Source organism: Oryza sativa, chromosome 12 (genome assembly GCF_034140825.1).
Source record: "Oryza sativa Japonica Group chromosome 12, ASM3414082v1".
In the NCBI taxonomy this organism is placed as follows: Eukaryota; Viridiplantae; Streptophyta; class Magnoliopsida; order Poales; family Poaceae; genus Oryza; species Oryza sativa.
In genome coordinates this window covers 14,300,179-14,325,641 of record NC_089046.1, presented here as the reverse complement: position 1 = coordinate 14,325,641, position 25,463 = coordinate 14,300,179, and the positions used below count along the sequence as shown (strand labels likewise).

Sequence of the window (25,463 nt, the reverse complement as noted above, 5' to 3'; positions counted from 1 at the left end):
TATTACAAACTGAAGACTCTCACACCACTAAACTCACCAACTTCCTAACACTCAAAAGCAAACAAACGCATGCACTTACATCCCACCACTGATGTAAATCACATGCGAGCCACACACAAGCAAACTTAAAGCAAGCAAACTAACACAACGATCTAAGACAACGACTTAACAAGTCACTCTAGTTCTTCCGAGCATCGGAGGTCGATTGAAGGCTCGTTCGACTCGTCTTCATCATCTTGGGTTGCTACCCACTCAATCTTGGAATTGTTGCGCTTGGATTCTTCTTCTTCATCATCACTTATGATGATAACCGGAGGATCTGCTAAAGTTGGGGCAACTTCTTTCTCCACCACACGAATCTTTGGCGCCAATTGATAGCGAGGGACAAATAAAGCTCTCTTCCTTGCGGTAAGACGAATCCTGGCCTTCTGCGGCGGTGCTTCTCCCTTCAACTCAGCTAATTCCTTCTCCAAACGATCCACCTTGTCTTCTAACTTGCAAATCTTACCACGATTCCGGTCTTCACGATCTTGAGCCGCTAACACAGTCTCCGCACGACTTTCATCCATAGCCCACAGCATCTCAACCAAATGCCTTGTGGTAGCATCATTCTCAATTCCTTCAGTCTCAAGGTAGCTGCCACGGTCACTTCCCTGGGGTTGGCGAGGATGGTAGCGATACTCAGTGTCGGCCAACTGATCACTGTAGCGATCACGGAGCTCTCCTATGGCGATCCTTGCCACCTCCTGACATGCATGGATGTAGTTTCTTCCTCCAGCTTCGAACATCACTGAGGGAATATCTTCACTATTACTGTTCAAGGTGACTTTGACTCGGCACTTCTCTTCATGACGATCATGACGAATCTGAGCATAAAAAGGGGCAGTCTCAAATCCAATGACAAAGGACATCGTACGCAACTCCTGGACAAAACCATCGACACCAAACAAGTACTCAGGCTTGTAGCGCGGCATCTAAAGACAAGTGAAAGGAGGGAGTTAAGACATTTATCCAATTAATAGCACAAGTTTTTAGATTAATTTGAATAGAGTTAGAAAATCAAAGTAAAAAGGTAAGTAAATAAAGTAAACCAAGCTTTGCATGATAAGTTGAAACAGTTGGAAACGAATTTTGTACTTTTGAACATCAGGTTTCAAAAGAAAGTTATAAAATCAACATGCTAAATTTATTTTATTGCAGCAAGATTAAATAAAACAACATTGTAAAACTTTTGCTGATAAATGAGCCATTAGTACAGTAATAGATTTACAGTACTAATAACACTGGAATAAATTTTGAATGAGAACCATTAAAAGAGATTATGAAGTGCATGTGCCATTAGTTTGGTTTAATTAAAAGAGAAAGGGAGGAGAACAGTTCTACTTTTCCAATATTTTTAGAGGGCTTCTATGGGTAACCATTTGGCATAACCTAGGGTCAAGGGGGCTCTGATACCAACTTGTCACGCCCGGAATTTCTATCCAAAATTCCAAACGCTTACATGTATGTGAACCCTCGTCCAGAAATCAGCCGAGGCACACAATAACAAATTGATAATAGAGTACAATTATTACTCTAATTAATAAGCGAATAAAATGTCATTACAGAGGTAGATAGTTCCTCTCAATCAATAAAATCTAAGCAGCGGAAAATAAATTAAACGGCGCAGACGACTCCACTCCACAGGCAGCTTGACCAAGGCTACACCTAATCCTCCACACCATCAGCCTCATTGTAGAACTCTTCCTCTGATGAATGATTGCAAGGTGAGTATATGACATACTCAGCAAGTCACGCAGCAAATATGCAAGTGCACAAGGATACCAAAGGATGGCATAGTAGGGTTTCATTTGCAAAAGCAGCATTTAGCAAACATTTGAGAATTATAAAACAGTTAAGTGATAATTAAACAATATTAATCCAACACTATACAACATACCCTGTTGCATAGGCCCAACCATTCTGAACAACCACCCCGGCTGCACAGTTCTATCTCCAAACCAGGAATATACCATTCCAAACCAGGAGCTAATCAAATTATTACCAGTTAAAGCACCTTTTATTATGATGAGAAGGGTGAGACTAATCACGAAAGACATTGTTAGACCCGCCCATAACCGCGGGCACGGCTATTCGAATAGTTTTACTCTGATCAGAGGTGTACCACTGTACCCACAAGACACAACCCCACATCTTGTCACCATGTGCCTCAATACCACCACGGTACCTCGGAAAGGAGTTGTGACAATACCCCTTGCATAACACAATCCACCGCAGCGCACCTTTCCTGGATCATAATCACCCCCTTATAAACAAGGCATGGACTCCCCAGCGACCCCCGTGGGCTTATCTCCGCCACTTCTCAGTCTGGTGCCCCGCAATGAACCATGCTATACAAAAGGTAAAGCCGTTGCCCATGCTGGCTTGTGGTTGGCACGGTTAATGTTTCACAACCAAAACTCGTGAACTGGTCCTTAATTGTCATGAGCACGACCATCAAAACCATGTGCTCACAACCCACCATTATCAGGTTTTAGTTGGCAAATAATTAATTAACAAATCACGATTGACCATCGTGAACTATCATTAAGCCATCATTAAATAATAGTGAGTCATAAGTTATCCCAATAATGTGCTAATGTTTCTAAGCAGGGCTAAGCAATTATATCTAATATCTAGCTGAACTAATATAAATAAAGCTCAACTAGTCAAATTATAATAACCCAAGGTATCAAGGAATAAGATAATCAAGAACAAAAGGGCTATAACAAACAATAGGTTAATTCCACCCAATGACATTCGAAAATAAATGCAATAGTTGAATAGAAACAATAGCTTTAAATAGGATCAACATGCTCAAAGGGTTGTTTGGGATCTGTGTGACTTGCCTTGCTGGCCTTGGAACTCTTCAAACTCTTCTCCGGCGAAAACGGACTCTCCGGAAACGACGGAATCTAAGCAGAAAAGAGCAAAATCACCAAAACAGCACATAAACAATCATGAACAGTACATGTGGATATTTTTAATATGTAGATCTCAATTTTAGAAAAATTTAGAGACTTGAACCAACTAAATCGGAGCTAAGATGAACTAGTTATGAATTTTTGAAGATTAAATCGGATTAAAACACTTAAATTGATTTTAATTGAATTATGACGCAATAATGAATTACTTTTGAAAAGGAAAAAGGGATTTATTCCGTCAGCGGGCTAGGGTTTCGCGGTGGACCGGGCGCACGGCGGCGGTTCACGCGAACGGACGGCCGAGATCGACTTGATCCAAAACGGACGGCCGAGATCGATCGGTCCACGACCGGCTCACGGGAGAGGGCGACGATGACGTCAGCGATGACATCACCACCGGCGGCGGCGGCTCAGCGGCTCGGACGGCGCACGCTCGCCGGCGAACGGCGGCGTTTCGGCACGAACGGAGGACACCAACGGGTAGCGGACGGCACGGCGAACTCATCGGCGACCAAAGCGACGGCGGACGACCAACGGACGGCGACGGCGACGAGGTTGAAACGGCGGCGGTCTTCGGCTCGACGACGGCGACGATGCTCCGGCGGTCTCCGACGGTGGCGAAGCGGCGGACGAGGACGGCGACGACTTGGCGACCACGACGACGGTCTTCCCGAGCGACGGCGACGTCTGGAACAGCGGCGGCGCACAGCTGGAGCGACGGCGGCGACGGCGGCGCTAGGGCACACGGCGCTAGAGCGCTACGGGCGACGAGAGGCGAAGGCGAAGGTGGCGGCGGGTAGAGGAGACACCGGGGGTCCTTTTAAAGGGGCTAGGAGGCGGCGGCGAAGGCCCACGGCGACCGGCGACGAGAAGGAAAGTTTGGGAAAAACGAATCCGAAACAAACTCGAATCCACGAATTTCCAAACGATTTTAGCCGATGTTTCCAAAGGAGAAAAGGTAGAGGAGATCGAGAAGATCATTTCCCCTCTATTGATTCGGCCGGAAACGGAAAGGAACGGCTGGATTTGGAAGGAAACGGCGGCGGCGGCGCGAGGTAGACGATGGGTCCGACAGGTGGGACCCACCTGTCAGCGACAGCGAGGGCGCGCGCGCGGCGGCTGCGGACTGGGCCGGCTGGGCCGAGGAGAGAGGAAGGAGTTTTGGGCCGACTTTCGGCCCAAAGCCAAAAGAAGACTTTTAAAACCTTTTTCAATTTAAATTATTTCTTAAATGAAATTCCATTTATTAAAAATACTTCCTTAGCTCAAATAAATCCTAGAAAAATCTAGGAATTATAGAATTAAGCAAAGTATTTATTGAAATTTTATCTGGCCCCTTTTTATATTGGAATTTATTAATTAAAATTGGATCTTCTCTTCACGACTTTTAAAATAAATTCTAAAAATTCCATTTAAACAACAATTTATATATTTTGAATTTTCAGGGTGTGACACTGATCATGAGAAAGAACTCCAAACCCCTTTGCTATGCGAGTAATCAAGGAAGTGCATTCTATTGGAGCAGTGAACTTCACATTTTCTAACCATTGCCTAATCATACATTGCACAGGAACAACCTTGATCTTTCTAACTATGGCACAAAGAATAATCAACTCATCCTCCCTAATAGGTCTAAGATCTCCTCAAGGGAACAAAGTCATGGCAATCCATTTATGCATGAGCCTAAGTGTGGGACTATAAATGTCATTAGTTCTGAGTTTCCTGCAAATTGGTGCACCAAAAATATCTTCCCAAAATCTGTTTTTCTCAAAACTGGAAATTATCTTCTGAAAATCAGATCTACAGACATCATGAAAACCGAGAAGTGTACTTAAGCCTCTCCTTGTAAGCTCAAATTCTTTACAAAAAAAGACGAAAAGAAATTCCATCTTCCACTTCCCGCAAGGTATAAAGAAATTGCAAAGTAAGCAAACGAGAGCCTGGCTCATCTACCACAGCAAATTTCTACCAACCAACAACTTTCCACACAGTTCTAAAATCAACATCCATACGGATCATAGGCTTGGCTATGAGCAAATGTCCGGTCCTTGAGCATCCGGTAGGCTTGTATTTCCCGATCACCAACGAGCTCTAGGTCGGAGTCACTCAACAAACTTGGTGCGGTGTCTACATCCTCCATTGCGATGTCGGCGGACGAGTGAGCATTCAACTCGTCTTGGTGACGGCTCAAATGAGAACCAGATCCATTCTTGAACAGACGGGAAAGTCGTATCTTCATCTCTGCAGAAATGAGCAAAGCACAAAAACAGACTCGAGCGCGGGTTAAAGCTAGCAAGACTTCTACCCGCCAAATCTTCTCACCTAGATAACTTGTGTATGCAAGAGGGAAATCAAAATGCTAGAACTAAAATTTAAGACAATCTTGAATTAGCTCAAAATGAATTTGGGAGCAAAAGAGAGTTTCAGAGAGAGTGAAAGTGAATTGAATTGTGATGAACTCCCTCTCCCGGCCAAGCCACTTATATAATGCACCCATAATGGCTACAACTGTGAAGTGGGACCCACTAGCCATTACCTCCCAAAAGGGGGCAGCCGACCGTTGCCTGGCCGGTTCGGCCGAACCCCTGGTGGGCCAAGCTGGACCCACATTCAGCCGTTGGACTCCAACGGTCACATGTGTGGGGGGCCACGCTGATGATGGCCGAATACTTTATTATTTTTTCTTAGAAATTTCATTTTGCAAATTTATCTCAAAATTTTAAATCCTAATGTAAAACTCCCTTGAAATTTAAAACATGCTTTAATGCAAAAAATCAAAATGATGAAAAATAAATATGGGATACATACCAATTTACCTATTGGCAAGGGCGACGTCTTTTTGAGTCCGACGAGCAAGACCGTACCTCCAAAAAATTCAGATCATTGATTTTCCACCCTACTCCGGAGCTGGTGTAGTGGATGTCGTCTTTTTGACTTGCCACACCTTTTTGGTCTTAGGTGTGGGTGGCGGCTTTCTGGGCGCCGGCTTTACAGGCTGCTTGACCTGCACACCAGTTTTAACTGGTGTCTTATTTGGACAGGGCCTACTCATTGACGCTTCCTTCACTAGGAAGTTCTTCATGAACGCAATGAGGTTGTCCGTCTTTGGCGGTTTCACTTCGACCACTCTGATGTTTTGTGGATTCGGCTCATACTTGATCTTGACCATTGAGCATTGCTCCATCCTCGGCCTGAACTTGAATTTCTTCTCCTTCTCATTGATGCAAAACCGAATGTTTCCGGCTCCTACATCAACGCTGGCTTCAGCATTTCCTTGTCTGATTCCATGTCAAGCACCACAAAATCCACTGGGATGAAGAAATCCTAGATCTTTGCTGGCACATCCTCAGCGATTCCCGCTGGGTAGCAGACCGACGAGTCAGCCAGCTGGAGCCGCATCGGTGTTGGTAACAACACCGTGTAGTTCAGCTTGTCAAAGACGTCCTTGGGCATGACGCTTACGCTTGCTCCCAAGTCGCAGAGGGACTGGTCAAAGTGTTGTGTCCCAATCGAGCATGTGATTGTGGGACACCTCGGATATTTCTTCTTCTCCGGGAGCCGGTCTCCATATCGTCCGCGGCCGGACCGCAGCCGCCTCCATGTCGTTTGCCGCCGCTGCACCTCCTCACTACTACAAATCACATTTTCCCGTATGGTCAAAATGCATCTTTCTATGCGGAGGTTTTGTCCGTCTGTAACCAAGGGTCTGCAAAAATGAATATTTTCGCATGCGGGCAAACCAACTGTACAGAAAAATCCATCTTCATATGCAGTTAGATTAGGTGGACCGCACGGAATAATCAAATTTTTGCGTGCGGTCCGGTTATGTCACCCGCACAGAAAAATCAAATACCAAAAAAAATCAAAAATCAAAAAACGAAACCCTATCCGGCCGGCTGGCGCGCATGCACGCGGAGCCGGCGGCGCCGCCTCATCTTCGTCGCTCGAGGCCGCCACCGGAGCTTCGCGGGGGAGGGCGATTGAGTCGCCGCCTTCACCGTCGACCGCGCCACGACCGCCCGGCCGTCGATGAGCCATCGCCGTCGACCGCGCCCCCCGTCGCCCGGCCGTCGTCGTCGCGGGAGTCATCAACGTCCGCGCTCGCCGAGCCGCGCGGCGATGGATCGGCCTCCCCCGAGCTTGCCGGCGATGGATCGGCCTCCCCGGAGCTTCGCGAGGGCGGCGAGGGGGAGCAGCCTCCTGAGACAGTGGCGAGGGAGAGCAACCGCCGCTCCTCCACCAGTAGCCACCGCGTCGCCTCCCGCGCCGTTGGCGGCAGCGGCAGCGACACCCCGGCCCGTTGCCGACAAGAGGCAAAGGAGAGAGAGAGAGGAGAGGGGAGGCAAAGAGAGAGGAGTGATTGAGGAGAATAAAAAAGGGGAAAAGAAGAGAGAGGATGTGAAAATTTTGAAGTGGTGAGAGGGAAAAGAGGGAGAGGTATTTTTTCGTGCGGTCCACTTAAAAAGCCCGCACGCGAAAATCGATTTTTCCATGTGTGTCAGGGTTACGGATAAGGTATACCCTCTATCCTTGGATGTACGTTGTATGCCGATACGGTATACCCGCGCGTATACGGATAGTTCCTTTATACGTTAAGGAAATCTATCACGTGATAGAAACAGAATCCACAGATGGGAGGAGTCCTACTCGGATAAGACTAGGTCTTTACCATATCGTGAGGGGTCCAATATCTCCGAGTCCTACTTGGAGATCAACTAACCCGTGGTATAAAAGGGACCCCCTGAGCAAGACCTAAGGCATCGAATCTCACCGCCAACACATCCACCACAGCCTACGAAGCCGGAGCCTACAGGAGCCAAGTCATCGGGTGATCTAGTCGAACCAACTCGACTATGGTCTCCATCATATAATCCCATACCAACTGGATTAGGGCTATTACCTACCAAGGGGCCTGAACCAGTATAATCCTTGTCTTTTGTTTGCTTGATGTCGTACTACGTAGATCCTCGTACCAACGTACCCCAATACCCTCTATATCCGGTCTACGGGTATCCACCGTCGACAGTGCGGTCCTCTTAAGTCAACCGCATCCGCATGGGATAATGATGATTATTCTGTGCGGTCGGGTTAAGACGCCCGCACAGGAAAATGTATATTCCCGTGCGGGTGACAGCCCAACGCCGGTCATTCGGTTTTTCTAAACGGAGCCACTTATAGCCCGTCTGGAATCTATCGGGGCCGGCGTCTAGAAAAATCATTCCTTTACTAGTGCCTCTCTCTCCCCGATCTGGCGGAGGGGAGGTCCGGGCCGCCGCTGCACCTCCCTTCCCCCCGATAAAGCGGAGGGGAGGCCGCCGCTGCCGCAAAGAGAGAGAGAGAGAGGAGAGGAGAAGCCGAGAGAAGGGGAGAAGTGGAGAGAGAGAGAGGAAATTGAGGAGCTAGGGGAGAAGCCGAGAGAAGGCTTGACCTTATCTCCTGCCAGTGTGGGTGTGGGCCCCACCGGGAGGAAAAATATCTCCCCCAGCTGGCTAGGCTCGATTTTATAGGTGTAAAAAAACCGACACCTATAATATAGGTGTTGGTTTTTCTCTAAAACCGACACCTATCTTCGTTTAAAGGTGTCGGTTTTAATTTTTTTTATTCTTTTGAGGGTGGGAAGAGCACTATAGTTGCCGGTTTTATCACTTCTTGCACCTATAGTGGCACACCTATTTGATACTACTATTTGTAGTAGTGTACGGCTATAATAAAGTCGACTGCTCCATCCGACGGTTCATGATTTTTAGATGCCAGCGCCATTATCGGGAGGCATCGAGAAAGGATCGTTGGAAGGGGAAGAGACATGGGGTCAAGTGGTCAACCCTTCAGGAGAGGACGAGAGGCCGATTAGTTGTAAGGGGCGATCGATCGCCGGGCACGATCGGTCCCCCTCCCCACATCAATCACCCCCTCCACGTGGTTTCCTTTTTTGGCACCACATTACTTTCCTATTTTAGTAAATATATACACCTAAAATTTGTGCACCTCAAGTTTACATATCTAAAGTTTATACACCTAAAGTTTAAAGACCCAAAGTTTACAAGTCAAAAGTTTATATATCCGATTCAAATTTGAATTTGAATTTAAATATTTTTATATATAGTACTTCTATACACCTAAAGTTTATACACCTAAAGTTTAGAGAACCAAAGTTTATATTTTACATTTTAGCCCTTCACGGGAAGAGCATATGCACGAACCGCTCATTTTTGCCTCACTACAATTGCACACTAATCTGCGCGGATTTCGATATACAGAGATTAGTCAAGACACATGCTTTGAAAGCCAGGTGATCAATCAACAGCTACTCTATAAATGAGGCATCCAAGCTCATCATCTAACCACACAAACACAAACCGACAGATCATTAAGTGAAGAACATCTCTTTGTTCTTTCTTTGGACAGATCGGAATGGGGAAGAGCCGCGGCAGCATCGCTTTCTTCGGCACCTACAGGCCACCGGTGCCCCTGGATATCTTCTCCTGCCCCGCTAATCCGCCGCCGCAGTCTGCCAAGGACGAGCTGCTCCTCACCGACGGGGAGTCATACAACCAGAACGGGCAGCCCATCCCAGCAGCGGCGCTCAAAGAGCTCCTGACGTTCTTGGGCAAGAAGAACCCGAAGCTGGCGTCGGAGTGCGGCGCCACCCCGGAGGACGCGGAGAAAGGCCGCGTCACCGGCCTGGTGTTCGTCTCCGAGAGGGACAGGGGCCTGGAGACGCTGCACGTGGCTTTGCGCTTCGTCGCCGGCGGCAAGCAGGTCAAGGTGCTGAGCCTGGGCAACATCTACGGTGCCGACACCTTCGGCGGAGTGCGCATGGAGGACAGCGGCTGCGTCGCTGGCGGCTTCAAAGTTGGGCGTACCACCGTCGGCCACTCCCTGGTGTACGTGTCCACCAAGGCGCCGGTGAAAGCACGGCGCACCCCGTGGACCGTGGTGTACAGAACCGACCTCGCCGACGGCAAGACCGAGCGCCTGACGCCGCTGGGCCAGTACGATCTGAGCCCGGCGGTGTCGCCGTCCGGGAAGATGGTGGCGGTGGCCAACTTCCAGCAGAACAGGTGGAACGGCGAGATCGAGAACCTCAAGACGGACATTGTGGTCATGAACGTGGACAAACGAGCGCAGGGCCGCAGCGACCGCAAGGTGCTCATCAAGGACGGCGGCTGGCCGACGTGGGGCAGCGACAACGTGATCTTCTTCCACCGAGGCTTCGACACCACGCCGCCCTCCAACACCGCCAGGTGGGGCGTCTTCCGGTTCGACATCGCCGCTGGCAAGGAGGAACGCGTGACGGATGAGAGCATCGATGCCATGACTCCGGCGGCCATCAGCGAGACCCAGGTGGCCGTGGCGACCGTCCGCGAGAAGTCCAAGCAGGTCCTCATGAAGGTGGAGCGCGTGGTGACGCAGTACAGGCACATCGAGATCTTCGACACGGCCTCCAAGACGTCGGTGCCCATCACCCAGAAGACGAGGCCTGAAGGGGACCACTACAACCCCTTCGTGCTCGACGGAGGAACACGCGTGGGCTACCACCGCTGTCGAACCGACAAGCTACTCAAGGTCCAAAACCAAAAGAGTACTCCGACGACAAGCATCCAGAGGAGGTTCGACAAGGTGCAGCCCCCGGAGTCGCACGCCGACGTGGGGCTCTTCAGGGTGACCGGCGTGTTCCCGTCCGTCTCCAAGAACGGCAAGAAGCTGGCGTTCGTGGACAACGAGTTCAAGGCCGTGTGGCTCGCCGACGGCAGGGGCCTCCGCGTGGTGTACAAGGTGAGGGCCACCAAGAGCGTCTTCTCCACGTCGTGGAACCAGAACGACGACCTGGACACGCTCTACGTCTGCGAGGGGCCGGCCTTCTCGATCGACAAGCCGGTGCAGATCATGAGGATCCCCAACGTGTCCCGGGAGGACTACGAGAACATGGAGACGTTCCCGCTCACCGACGAGGAGTACAACTGCGCGTTCCCGTCCACCAACGCTGAGGGCACCAAGCTCGTGTTCCGGTCAAGCAGGAACAGGGTGGCCGGAGGGGAGAGGCAGCACAAGAACCTCTACATCATAGACGCGGAGAAGGGGGAGGCCGCCGGTGTGGTCCCGCTCACCGACGGCCCCTGGACCGACACCCACTGCAGCTGGTCGCCGCGGGAGGGCTGCGACTGGATCGTCTTCTCCTCCACCGGCAGGCCCGAGAAAGACATAGTCAAGGGCAAGGACGAGCCGGAGAAGGACCACGGCTTGGACCCAGGCTACTTCGCCGTGTACCTGGTGAACGCCAAAGACATCAAGAAGGGCGAGGTGCCGGTGCCCGTGCGGGTGATCCACAGCGCGCCCACTATCGCCGGGCACATCAACCACCCCGTGTTCAGCCCGGACATGAAGAGCATCGTCTTCGCCGCCGACCTCGCCGCGGTCTCCGCCGACCCCATCTCCATGCCCCACTTCACGCACTCGGTCAGGCCCTACGGAGACATCTTCTCCGTCAACCTGCGTGACACCACGGACATGGCCAAGAACAGGGACATCCAGGAGTTCCACCGCATCACGCACAGCCGCTACGAGTACTCCACGCCGACATGGACCGGCATTGCCGACGACGAGGAGGACCCCAACGCCAAGTGGAAGATGCTGGAGAGCCTGCCCAACTTCACGCCGTGGTGCCCGTACGCGCGCGGCGAAGCCGGCGAGAAAGAGGGTTGGCACATGACCGGACACCTCACCATCCAAAAGCGGTGCTGCTGAAGGAAGCTGATGATCAGGCTATTGACGTTGTTACTTCAGCTGTGGCCCCAAGGTGTTCCAGACTGTGGCTTTTGCAACGGCTGGATGAATAAGTCAGTTTTGAGTTTGTTATGCGTGCACGAGAGATGTGGCGAGCTGCAGGAGTTGGCGACCGCGTCAGGTCGTGCGTTGTGGGCGTGAGTTTTGCGCGGCGTTGAATCCAGGAGTTCCGGATCGTGGGATGGCGCGATTTGAGCCTAGGATTCCTTTTTCTGTTTATGGAGTATAAGTAGCAGAATAGCTAAATTTCCATTTGTAAGTTTCTTTATTCAGTTGAATGAAATCTACAGAAAATTCCACACGCATTTCCTTCTCGTGCAAACTGCAAAGTTCTGAAACTCCTCTGCTTTCCTCTGTTTCTTCTTCTCTGAATATCGTCTTTGTTCTTCACTGTGCTTCGTCGTTGTCTTGCCGGATTGGTGCAGAACGCACGAAAGGTGTTCAATCGTTGGTTTTCGCTAACACAGGCAATTCACTTGTGTGTCTGCATCATGCTCCAGCGCTCCAGCCATCAATAAGCTCTCCGTCTCCGTTTCGTTTGCAGTCCGGTTTTGGTATCTGTACGTTTTCCGTTTCCGTTTCCTTGAAGAAATTCAGTTCTTACCCTGTTTGCGGTTATTACGTACGTATACGCCTACAGGCGCTGATTGCTCTGCTGCGTGCTCTGCTGGCGCCTGCATCCTCCACTCCGACCGGTCGTCGCCGCTTTTGTCCCATCTCCGCACACCAGGCGCGCTGCTGCGCGACGCCGGCCGCGACCGCGAGCCCCGCAGGCCAGCTCTGTGCCCGCACACACGCAATCCCGACGGGAGCGACGCCGGAGCGGCTAACGATGGCTGAGGTGGCTCCCGCCGGCGAGCAGAGACCTCGGCCTCGTCGAGCAGTGGGAGAGGCGCTGGCCTCCGCACCGGCGGCAAGCAGTGGCCTCGGCGAGTAGCGACCTCGGCCTTGTCGAGTAGCGGGAGAGGCGACGCCCTCGCGCCGGCGAGCAGCGACCTCGGCGGGTAGCGGGTGCGGCAGCATCAGCGTCCTCGACCTCGGCACAGGCGGCGGCGACTCCGGTGAGCAGCGGCCTCGGCTATCGCACACGCTCGCACGCAACGCCAAGAGGGCCGATTCGTGCTCCTTGTTAGCTTGATGACGTCACATCTCCAAACAACGAAAGTGCTGTGCGCATGTGCCTTTGCTTTATCTATGGTCATTTTCCTTTAGAAAAATAATCCCAGAAATACTTTACAAATACACATATAAACGTACACAACCTGAGCCGTAAATCTCATGATGTATGGCCAACAGAATTTCAGCCTAACAGACCTACAGAAGCACACATTGTATGGCATCAAGCACACAGAATTTCAGCGTTCTGTACCTGGACGGCAGTCCAAATAGATGCCCGGGCAAACGAACGCCCCGTCGTCGTTTCCGAGCGGCGGCGCGAAGAGTCCAGCGCAAGCAGATGGACCTCGCATGAAAAAGAAATAGTGCGGAAATGCTTCCTGTCGTACGTCGGATGGCATCGGACGCTCGTGGCCCATACAACTCTAGTGCTCTGCCAGCCCAGGTGTTAACCTGGCACACTATGTGAAAGGGAAGAAAAAGAAATCATTAGCTTCAAATGATTTTTCTAGTTAAACTATTTGTCCAATCCATGATCTAATTACACCAATATATTTGTTACGATTAAATCTTAATAACAAGACCCCACAACTTTATCAAAACTTATTTTTCAGCTACTGATTTTCTTAGTGTTGCACCTAATATTATTTGGATGTTCCAATGAGTATTTCCTAATGTTCCACTATGTTATTTGAAAATGTTGCACAAGTGGTGTTCTTTTGAATGATTTTTTTCAACAATAACAACTATGCTTCATGTGTGGTTTAATTTTTTTTAATAAAATCAAGTATTTAAATTGCAAATATAATGTATGTTTTTTTTATGTTTCACATGATGGTATTTAGTGTTTCATCTAGTGGTTATGATTGTTGCAACTAGTATTTTTCATATGTTGCAATTCTCTGAAACATCACATGAGATGAATTGAAACATAGGCACAAATGGTGAAACAATTTTCTATAAATGATAAAAACAATTGATTTTTTGAGACACATATATTTTATGGCGTAATTGAATAAAAATTGGATTTGCATTTTAAGATTAAAGTTTGTTTAAAGAGTAGATATATGAGAGAAAAAAAAGGAGAAGACACGTTATGATTTGTTTAAAGAGTAGACATGCAGCCATAACATGCATGTAGCGGCAAGAAGTGATATGCTGCCATCTAGACATGAAAAGAGCCATCCAACACACAGCCATAAGCCCGTGATCGAGGAGCAAAGAAGCGCAGTAGCATGCGCTTAGTGGTTGGCTGGGCGTCCGATATATAGTGAAATATCGGACGTCCGAGCCGTAGCGCTCTCCGAAATAGTGCCCCAAAAAAAATCCAAAGTTTGATCTTTATGGAAGTGGAATATTGGAAACTTTTGGAGATAGGCTATTTTATTTCTCTCTATCTTTTTGGGACTTTAAAAACACCATATTTTTAGGAAGAGAATTTAGAATACTCTGGGAGATGCTCGGAGGCTTCCAATTTCGTCCCAGTTCAAATTTATTTTAGACCAACATAGTTAAAACACAACTCGACCAATATAGCTATATCCTCGATGAGATCTACACCTTTATAGTTGACAACTTTTCGACAAAGTTAAACCAAAGGAATCCAAATGCTCCATGGTCACAATTGAGTGTGTAGTGGTAGGGACCTTGGATGGAGAAACAACCAAAATCGAAGTTGTAGATGTCGAAAAGTTATGCTACTTTATAGTTCAAAACTTTTTCATTTGAAATCATCTATCCAAAGAAGTTATGTTTGAATTACTCGTATTTGAAATTCAAAATTTTCAAATGCAGATGAAGAAACGATCAAAACAAAAGTTGCAGATATTCAAAGTTGTCAAACTTTGTAGTTGAAAATGTTTTCATTTGGAAACATCTATCCAAGGAAAAGTATGTTTGAACTTTCTCACATTTGAAATTCAAATTCCTCAAACAACCTCGGATGATGAAACCGACCAAATCGCAAGTTAAAGATTTTGATAAGTTATAAAACCTTGTAGTTGATAATTTTTATTTCAAATCATTTATCCAATTTAATTACCATTGAATTGCTCATATTTGAAATTCAAATTTCTCAAATGACCTTGAATGGAAAAAAAAACCCAAAACGCAAGTTGATAAATTTTTCTTTCAAATAATCTATCCAACGAATTACCTTTGAATTTCTCATATTTGAGGTTCAAAATTTTCAAATGACCTTGGATAAAGAAAATGAACAAAACAAAAGCTGTAGATCTTAAAAAGTCATACAACTTTGTAGTTAACAACATTTTAATTTGGCTCATCTATCCAAGGAAGTTTGCATTTGAAATTTCCCAACATTTGAAATTCAAATTTTTCAAAAGACCTCAAATGTAGAAATGACCAAAGACAAAAGGTGTCGATCTTGAAAGGTTAGAAAATTTTGTAGTTAATTGACAACTTTTTTATTTGAAAGCATCAATCCAACAAAATCAGGTTTGAATTGAACATATTAGAAATTCAAAATTTTCAAATGATGTCAGATGAAGAAGCGACAAAAACGAAAGTTGTAAATCTCGAAAAGTTGTACAATTGTAGATGACAGCCTTTTCATTTGGCTCATCTATTCAAGGAAAATTGCGTTTGAAATTCATATTTTCAAATGACCTCCGACGGAGAAATGGGAAAAATGATAGTTGTTGATCTCAAAAAGTTAAAAAATTTTGTAGTCGATAACTTTTTCTTTTGAAATCATCTATCCAACAAAGTTACGTTTGAATTGCTCACAATGAAAATTCAAAATTTTCAAACGACCTTAGATCAAGCAACCAAAACGTAATGTGGAGCAGCGGGCTACAGAGATGACTAACAAAGTTATGTTTAGCCCGTCAGAGATCAACAAAATTACGTTTGGGCCCGTCAGAGATCAACAAAGTTACGTTTGGGCCCGTCAGAGATGGCCTGGTCCGGCGTAGTGGAGCAGCAGGCTACAGATCTGTAGTCAGCTGCAGCACGGACTCCAAGACGTAATGTGTGTATGACAGGTGGGACCAGGTATTAATAGTATAGTAATCAACTATTGTATGAATTAGCTATTATATTGACTATAGATGATTTAGAGCTAGTAATGGGCTATACTATTAAACTTGCTCTAAGGCCAGCGATGAAAACCGTTTGATTTGGCGTCTGAAATCTAGGCACTAGTCCCGGCCAGATTACCTCCAATCTCTTTGCTTGAAGGCGTGCATAGCATTATTATATTCTTACAAAATACAAGCAACTATCAGCCTTAATATAATACGGAAATGCTAACAATTTCGCAGGCCCTATTAGCAAACTGTTATGTAAAAATAAAGGTTGAAAATCTTCATGAGCACTCTGCTAGGATACATGGCTTGCAACTCCAGGGATCTGCAGCTGCCCGATATGATCCCACTGAAAAAGAACAGAGAATCGTAATCAAACAACCAGTAAGCACACAGAATTGACCTGCACTACTGTAGGAATAGTAAACGAGGGACGAGCTTTAGTTGAGAACGTACTGTAGTATTTTGCGTTCAGCTTGTTCGAAAAGTATTTTCCACACCTAATGTATGCATATAGTTTAACAGTTATATAAAAATTTCATAAAATTTAATAAGATAGACTATGATAATATAAGACACTATACAAATATGTAAGTCTAAATTCGATCTACACATGAAAAAATAAAAATAACAAATTTTATCTGCGATGTACGGGTACAATTAACTATCTAATTTTGTTAATTTTGTTTCTCTAGTTGTAGATAGTCTTGCATGTTTGTGTTTAAACTTATATCATCACAATTAATGTTACAATTTTTTTTCAATAACTATCTGAGTCGCTAGTAAATGATGGGTGCCATAACACCTAGGTGTAGAAAAATACTTATCCTTAGTTGTCACCTTGCTAGTAATATCTATATGTCGCCGTTGGCCTTGTTCTCTTCCGATGTCCTTTTGTCCTTCCCTTCGTCTTCACCGTTGGTCGTTGCCTGCTCTTTGGTTTTCATCTCTTCTATCCCTTTCGCTGCCTTTGCCTCCTCGTCCTCTTTCGCCGCCTTGTTTGCTTGTGCTTCCTCCTTGGCCATGTTCAGCGCCTCGACTAGACCTGCCAGGCACGCGTCAGGGTCCCTCTTCTTCCTCTTGGACATGGGCATCAGGTTCTCGGCGACGTCCGCCGGCGACATGTCGGCCTCCTCGAGCAGCCGCCGTATGTCGCCTAGCAGCTCGTGCTGCTCCACGCCGAGGTAGTTGCTGGCCAGCACTTTGAACGCCTCGAAGCCGCAGTAGGACATCTCGATGTGGACGTCCATCCTCCCCCGCCGGATCAGCGCCGGGTCCAGCTTCTCCTTGTGGTTCGTCGTGAAGATGATGATCCGCTCGCCGCCGCACGCCGACCACAGCCCGTCGATGAAGTTGAGCAGCCCCGACAGCGTCACCTTGCTGCCGCCGTCGTCCTTGTCCGCCTCGGTCGGCAGCTTGGGTTTGTCGTCGCTGCCCTCGCCGCCGCCGTCGGACGCCTTGTTGTCGCCGGAGGACTTCTTGCGCTTGCCGGTGAGGTCGATGGAGCAGTCGATGTCCTCGATGACGATGATGGACTTGCCGGTGGTCTCGATGTAGAGCTTGCGCAGCTCGGTGTTGTTCTTGACGGCCGTGAGCTCGAGGTCATAGACGTCGTAGTCGAGGAAGTTGGCCATGGCGGCGATCATGGTGGACTTGCCGGTGCCGGGCGGGCCGTAGAGCAGATATCCGCGCTTCCATGGCTTGCCCACCTTGGCGTAGTAGTCCTTGCCGTCGCGGAACGCCACGAGGTCGACGACGATGGCGTCCTTGTCGCCGGGGTCCATGGCGAGCGTGTCGAAGCTGGCCGGGTGCTCGAAGGGCACGTGGCTCCAGACGCCCTTCCCGCGGCGGTAGGGGTTCCAGCTGGTGCTGGCGTTGTTGGTGAAGAGGCGGCGCTGGCGGTTGCGGACGGTGACGGCGCGGCCCTCGGCGAGGACGTGGGGGAGGTAGCCGTCGAGGACGAGGTCGCGGTGGCGGCGGTGGAAGACGAGGCGGTAGAGGCGGCGCTCATCCTCGCCGGGGTAGAAGCTGATGACGCTGGACTTGTTGGACATGGAGGAAGGGTACCACCAGAGCGTGGCGCCGCGGAAGGAGTCGGTGACCTCCTGGTGGTCGTCGACGGAGACCTGGACGCTCCTGGCGTCCCTGCCGAGGTCGGCCTTGAGCCTGCGGGCGCGGCGGGCGCAGGCGTGGCTGAGGTAGGCCTCGACGGCGAGGAAGAAGTCGCTGCGGCGGAAGCGGTGGTCGCCGTACTCGGAGATGGTGATGTGCAGGTAGGGGCTGAGGTGGGAGGCGAGCTTGTCGGCCATGGCGGTGAGCCAGTGGCGGAGGCCGGCGGGGACGTGGTTCTGCAGCATGGGCCAGAGGAAGACGAGGCTCGCCAGCGCAGACCACACCGCGCCCCACATCTCGAAGTTCATCGCCATGGCCGCCCGGCGATTGGCGAGAACGTGTGCAGATGTGCACTGCAGTCTGCAGTGCAATTGTGCGAGTGGCAACATGTATGTATTTATAGAGGCGGTGCTGGCTGGTTAGTTCTGCACTTGTGCTGTGCAGCAGCAGGCCTGAAGACTTCATTAGATTATTGTGGAAGCAAATATGTATCGGACTTCATGTAGGAGTACCATTTTTCCTAGCTGCTTGTACAGGACCACAAGCTCCTACGTGTATGTTCTCCTCGACTACTCTCTCCTCATCATACTAATACTTTTTTTATCAAACTTTAAATGATTTTACTCACTAAATTAATTATCCGATCAATAATTCGACTATATTGTTGTATTCATTACAATTAATCTTTATAACAAGATCAAATACAGTTATATTTTGATAAAAAAATACGTATATTAAAAATCTAGCCTTGTTTCATCCCATATAAAAAAAATATTTTGACTCACTCCATGAAATGTTTCAGTGAGATACAACACTGAAAAAATACTGACTACAGCGCTAAAAACCACTACATAAAACATTAATTAATTCCAATGAGTGAAACAAAAATAAAATATTTAACTTAATTGAAACATTTTTATGTCACACATAAAACATCAAGTTATGGTTTTGTGAAACATCATAAAATAATGAGTGAAACATCCAAAAAAATATTGTGTACAACATTAACAAATGAATTAGTAAAACATAAAACAATACTTAATGAAACATATAAATAACACTATGTGCAACACTAAATAATCCAATGCACTGAAAAAACTTTCAAAATACTTTCATCGAAATATAATAGACCTTGTTATAAAGATATATTGTAACAGATACAATTATGTGATCAGATCATAGATATGATATACTATCTCCGTTTTTTAATAGATAACGCCATTGACTTTTTCTCACATGTTCGTCTTATTCAAAAAAAATTACGTAATTATAATTTATTTTGTTATGAGTTGTTTTATCATTCATAGTACTTTAAGTGTAATTTATATCTTATATATTTGCATAAAATTTTTGAATAAGACAAATGGTCAAACATGTGAGAGAAAGCCAACGGCGTCATCTATTAAAAAACGGAGGGAGTATAATTTACGAGAAAACATGTTTAAAGTGTTGCTATTATGTTTTGGAAAAAGTACGAATTACACCCCTGAACTATCGAGGTCGACCGAATTACACCCCCGAACTCAAAAACCAAACATTCTACACCCTCAACTATTGAAACCGGGCAAATTACCCCACTGAGCACTGTTTTAGGTGGTTTTGGGATAGACTTGCTGATGTGGCAGTCCAGTCAGCATTTTATTTTTTTTAAAATGGTGGGACCCACATGTCATACACTCTTTCTCTCTCTTCGTCGGCCAGCAGCAGGCAGCGCCGCGCACGGCGACACGCCATGGCAGAGAGGCGAGCGCCGGTGAGGGGATGCGATGGGCAGCGGCGCGCGGGGGCAGGCCGGCGGTCGGCGCGAACGGCGGCGCGCAGCGAGGTGGAGGGGATGGGGGAGAGGTGGGCGCCGGCGTCCATCGCGGAGAGGCGGGCCGTCGTGGCGCCGGCCGGCAGCATCTTGAGGACGACAGCGTGAGGCCGCGGCGGCGGTGGTCCAGGCGGAGCACGAGCTGGGCGGGCAGAGAGGAAGGAGGTGAGGAGGCCAGGGAGCGGGCTAAGGAGGGAGGAGACTGGCGAGGGAGCGGGGAGGCCGGGAGAGTCGTCGGAGTCATCCCCCAGACGCCGCCGTCGTCGTCGTTCGAGCCGCTCCCGCCGGAGTACGATGAGCCCAGCCATACTCGTTGCTGCGATGACCACCTTTGGCCCGACGACGACCGCCGTGCCCCGCTACCCCTTCCCCGACACCTGCTCGCTCAGATTTGGCGCGGCGGCGGAGAGAAGCGCCGCCCGCCTCCTCCCTCTCGGCGCGCTCGCCGCATCCCCTCCGCGGGCGCTTGCCGGCATCCCAGCCTGTCTCGACAGCCTCCCCTCCGCTATCCCCTCCTCCCGCCGCCTCAAGCACCGGCGGGCGCGGTGGGGAGGGCGAGACGGGCGGCGGGCGCCGAGGACATTGAAGATGACAACGGCGAGCTCGGGCGTGCGCGCCGACCTCCCGACGGCCCAAGAGAGAGGGGTGAGAGGGGGGCACTTCGTCGCCCTCGCCACTTCGCCGCCCTCCGCCGCGACAGGGGGGCACGGCGCCATCACGCCCGCCCCGCCACGCCCGCCGCCTGCCCCGTTCCCACCACTCCCCGCCACGCCCGCCGCCGCGCTCGCCGCCCGTCCGCATGCCGCTGCCGCCGCCCACTGCCCGTTGACGCACGCCTGAGAGAGAGAAGGGGAGGGGAGGGAGAAGAGAGAGAGAGATAGGGAGGGGTGGGGATCTGACAGTGGGTCCCACTAATTATTTTAAGAGAGGGTGGATGAGGTGGAGGTTGACATGTGGGGCCAGTGCCACGTGTGCGGCCACGTAGGACTGCCACATCAGCAAGTCTATCCCAAAACCACCTAAAACAGTGCTCAGGGGGGTAATTTGTCCGGTTTCAATAGTTGAGGGTGTAGAATGTCTGGTTTTTGAGTTCGGGGGTGTAATTCGGTCGACCTCGATAGTTCAGAGGTGTAATTCGTACTTTTTCCTTATGTTTTCATGCATGTACATGCACGGACACTTAGGGCATGACCAATGGAAGCCATAGCCAAAGAAAAAAAGGAGGTGCCACTTAGGATGAAACCACACATGTGATATTCTTCATCCAATGCACGCCATAGCCATGTATTTATTTTTGTATTTCAGCCTTGATCAGTCGGATACTTTTGTATTTAAATCCTCATTTTTTTTCAATGACAAATAAATCCAATATTTTATGATATGGACTCTAAGAATCATAAACATATATGATAACCCACCCCTCTACCTCTCCTACTCTCCCTAACTTCTAATTGTCCTCCTCTCCATCGAGCGGCATCACCACCTCTCCCCTTCTCCTCCAGGCAGTATTGCCTTTCCCCTTCCTGGTAGCACCTCTCCCCTTCCTGGCATGACCTCTCCACTTCTTGGTGGAGCCACCTCTTCCCCCACTCTCCTTGGCAGCACCACCAAGAAGACCAAGGAGGCACGGCATGTATCAGGGCCGCGAAAGTGGATCTGCCAACAGCGGTGGTCGGGCGGATCAGCTTGAAGTGATGGTCGGGGCGGCGGAATAGACATCGGCAGCATAGATAGGGGCGTCATTGGCCAGCGGAGCTTCTCGCAGTGTCTTCCCGCTATGGAGGTGACCACTGCCATACCCCCTTCTCTTATCATCCTTCGCTGGCCACCACCATGCTTCCTAGTGCGGGGGCTGAGGTGGCGCTGGTCGGTGTGTAGATCAAAATGGCTCTGGCGGCGAGGCTGGCGACTAGGATGATGAATCGAGCAGCAAACTCCCAGCGACACAAGTGCTCTTTCTGGCGAAGAGCAAAGAAGGAGAAGAAGGAGAAGGACGAGATGGATGGGGATCTACCACATGGAGATGACCTCACCTTCGCAGTTCCTAAGCTAGGGCCACTACTAGGAAAATCGTTTTCCCAGGCAGCCATAAATAGTTTTTCCAGGCGGGGGAAATGACCACTTGTACACAAAGGCCTGTGAAAATCATTTTCGTAGGCAACATCTCCATCTTCGTAGTGGTAGATCCACCTGCTTGCGAAAATATTTTCAGCGAACAAAAAAAAACATGCTGCCGCACCCATACCCGTGAGCGCCGCCGTCGGCCTCCCCTCTACAGCCCCTCTCCTTGTGGCCGACGGCTCTCCTCCTCTGTTCGCCGCCGCCGCTGCCCGGCTCCCCTCTTCCGTCCAGATCTAGGAGGGGAGGGGCCGACGTTGTCTGCGATGGCCACCACCATCAGCTCCTCCTCCGCCCTGCCTCTGCCACCGATGGATAGATCTAGGAGGAAGGGAGGGAGGATTGGAGCGCCGCCGCTGCCTCCCCTCCTCGTCGCCAAGCCGCTGCTAGCCCTCATCGTCGCTGTCGTTGCCAGGCTGGGAGAGGGAGGAACCAAGGTGCCGCCGCCTCACCTCGTCGTTGCCGCCGCCTGCCCTCACCTCCCCAAGATCGGCCGGCGGCGGATCCACGCGGCGTCGTCTTCGTCATCGCAGCCGACAGCGAGACCCAGGCGTCGGCACCATCATCATCGTAGCAGTCGTCGTCGTTGCCGTCGCAGCTGGTAGTGGACCTCCTCAGAGTCGCCGACGCGCATCAGTTAGAAGAGAGAGAGAGGGGGGAGGGGGAGGGAAATGAGTGGTGGAAAGGATAAGGATGGTAGAGGAGAAGATAAGGATGCGACTTAATATTTTTTCTGCAGGCATGATTTTTGTAGGCGAACCACGTAAGGTTCCACCTGTGAAATCAAATTTTTCTAGTTGGACGTCCATATGCGAAAATAAAGGAAGGCGTCCACCTGGAAAAATTGATTTTCACAGGCGGGGTTAAATCTAGAGGCTCTTTAGCTATTTTCGCAAATAGTTATAAGAGGGTTTTTTTATGTCTGGAAAAATAAAAAACCAACGTTGGTAAAAAAATCATTTTTCTACTAGTGAGCGAGCGGAGGTGTGTGGACCCTGCAGGAGGCGTGTGTGATTCCTGGCAGTGCGATGGTCCTGGCCCGAAACGGGGCTTGGTTCCTACGTGGCAAGCTAAGATACAATCCATGGTATAGTGGTATAATACGCTGTATGCAAAGTGGCCTGTACAATTAGAAAGGAGAGATATAGTGAAGAAGGGAGAGGGTGACATGGGTGTTCAAGTTTTCTCGTGGAAATGTGGAATCGATCGTTCGGACGAAAGCGCTCTCGGATTATTGTTTGATACTGAAGTCAGTCAACGTAGCCACTAGCCAGTACTACATGGTGTGCTCAGTCAACATAGAGTACCATGCAGTCAGTCAACGTAGCCCCAGCGAATTGGAAGATTCGTTTCGATCTTCAGACGATACTATATGCTTCTATGAGATGAGCATCGCATGATTAATTGTTCCGTGCAAGTTACATTTGATTTGCATGATTAAACTGTATATGTAAATAGCTTTAGTTTTAATGTTCTTTATCCCCTTTTATATGTATACACACCCTCGGTCCGAAAAGACGTTCCTAGCTAAAAATGTTCTTTTTCAAAGGGTATGTATGTCTGTCACATAATTTGATAACAGTCTAAGTTTAATTGTCAATAAAATCAATCTGGTCGTCGACCAATATTAAGTACTCATTAGTTAAGTCTCCAGATGATTGCAATCTATCTGGATCTTTATAAATTCACTGCAAAACATACGTGCGAGCAGTGGTGAACCCTTAACAAAAAATTATCGAGGGTTCTGTACATATATCATACTAGCATATATAATACTTTAATTTTAAACTAATAAATAGACTAAAATATATTACTACAGATTGAAATTCTCTTCGGGGTCCCATAGCCCCGTGTAATATAACCTAGGAATGCCACTGCGTGCGTGCGAGCCAAAGCTCAAACAGTATAGTGCCAAACTGGTTGAATTAGACGCTGAATAGGATGCCAATAGGTCCCGGTCCTAATCGAGTTTAAGCAAGCAATCAGTAATTCCTTGCAAAAACAAAAAACCTAACTTGTTATTCCAATCGGCCACTCTCAATGCCGAGTTGTGGACTTAGTCGTTCTCCTACCGTTCTCGTCAACTTCGTCTTCGTCTTCTTCTATTTTTTTTTCCATGGTTCTAGATGGTTGTGTGGTAGCAGTAGCAACCGTGGAAAGGTGGGACTAGCTAGTACAGTAGAGTAATAAGATCAACATCCCCTCCGATGACCTCGCTAATAAGATAGAAGCGCTAGTCCACCATATATATGCTTCTAACGAACTACAACAATATGGTCTACTAAAACTATGACATGTTGAGAAAAACTATGACATGTTGAAAGATGGGACTGGTTGTCGAGGCCTCGTCAACGTTCCTTCTAATCCCTCGTCAAGATATTTTTCATGGATTTGATCCAATAAATAATTATTATCGAAACTAAGTAGCGGCTTAATCATTCTTTATAATAACTAGGAAGAAAGCCCGCGCAGATGCGCGGGCAATTTATTTATTGCCTATAAAAAGAATACCATATCTTACCATATTCACTATAAGAAATAGACCATTGATTTTGATATGTAGTAAATGATCAAAATGGCTTATCCAAACAAAAATCACTTTATCCCAATTATATGTAAATTCACCATTCACCATAACTTATTATCATTGTTTTGAAGTATGTGTGTCTTTTTAATCGATGGAATTGTAGCTGTATAAAAAAAACCCCAATACATCATTAATACCATAAAAAGTTAATCTCCACATTATACCCAAGTGCCCATGTCTCATAGGTCCAAATCTATATATAAATATTTAAAAATACCGCTTCTACCAATTAATAGGATAAAACAATTAAACTTATATATAAATGCTCCTCTGACGATCGAGTGAAGCAGACTATAGCCGCTAAGGATTTTTCTCTAATGCCTTAATTCATGGGTGTTGCATTGATATAGTCGTGCTCCTCAACGGTAACATAATTTTATCGGTAAGTAGAAGGCCAGTTAAGCTTTATTGTCAACCGTAACATCTTACTCGGACCAACTTAACTGAATAATGCATACTCCTGTATAATTACTACAATGTAGCCAGTTGAGATCCATACTTGGCATATTGATAAAAAAAAGTTTTTTTTTATCTTGAGTTGATTTGTTGTTTAGAGTAGACAAAATTTGTTTAAGGTGTTAATCAATACTAAAATTTTTAGTAGTATAGATATTTTTGTTAAAAAAATAGCAGGGTTGATCATTCGACTGTCTAATAGCTACAGTGATAACGACCATGTAAAAAATATTTGCTCACACAGTTATCCTTTGCTAACTTACAAGTTAATACAAGTTTTGATTTTTTTTTTCTTGTATTATACATCTAATTCACCTATGCATGTACGCTGGGGTTAATATGCGTTGGAATTTGAGCTAATTTGTTAAAACTATTTGGATGAGGGTGACGTAAAAATAGATATAATGTTGTTATATGTATGTTTTTTTCTACCGAATAGTAGTCTCTCATGCATACGTTTGTTTTTT

At 47.9% G+C, this 25,463-nt stretch overlaps 2 protein-coding genes across 3 annotated transcripts; one reads left to right on the top strand and one right to left on the bottom strand.

Annotated features, from left to right (window-relative positions):
- Window positions 1–9,310: 9,310 nt before the first annotated feature.
- Window positions 9,311–12,052, top strand: LOC4352117 (uncharacterized). The gene has a single exon (XM_015765171.3). It carries the CDS (start codon window positions 9,375–9,377, stop codon window positions 11,706–11,708), a length of 2,334 nt encoding a protein of 777 aa, XP_015620657.1. The 5' UTR covers window positions 9,311–9,374; the 3' UTR covers window positions 11,709–12,052.
- Window positions 12,053–16,053: 4,001 nt separating this feature from the next.
- Window positions 16,054–18,425, bottom strand: LOC4352116 (AAA-ATPase ASD, mitochondrial). Of its 2 annotated transcripts, XR_001542330.3 has the most exons (3): window positions 16,751–18,425; window positions 16,367–16,410; window positions 16,054–16,259 (listed from the first exon to the last, which is right to left on the bottom strand). XR_001542330.3 is itself a non-coding variant. In XM_015765172.3 (2 exons), exon 1 carries the CDS (start codon window positions 18,409–18,411, stop codon window positions 16,765–16,767), a length of 1,647 nt encoding a protein of 548 aa, XP_015620658.1. In that variant the 5' UTR covers window positions 18,412–18,425; the 3' UTR covers window positions 16,054–16,259; window positions 16,751–16,764. The 2 variants fall into 2 exon arrangements, 1 of the variants encoding a protein (XP_015620658.1); XM_015765172.3 differs by lacking the exon at window positions 16,367–16,410.
- Window positions 18,426–25,463: the final 7,038 nt, after the last annotated feature.

What these genes read in the sequence shown, in the direction of transcription:
- LOC4352117 (XM_015765171.3), top strand. Translation starts at nt 9,375, where the DNA reads ATGGGGAAGAGCCGCGGCAGCATCGCTTTCTTCGGCACCTACAGGCCA.
- LOC4352116 (XM_015765172.3), bottom strand. Translation starts at nt 18,411, where the DNA reads ATGTTGCCACTCGCACAATTGCACTGCAGACTGCAGTGCACATCTGCA.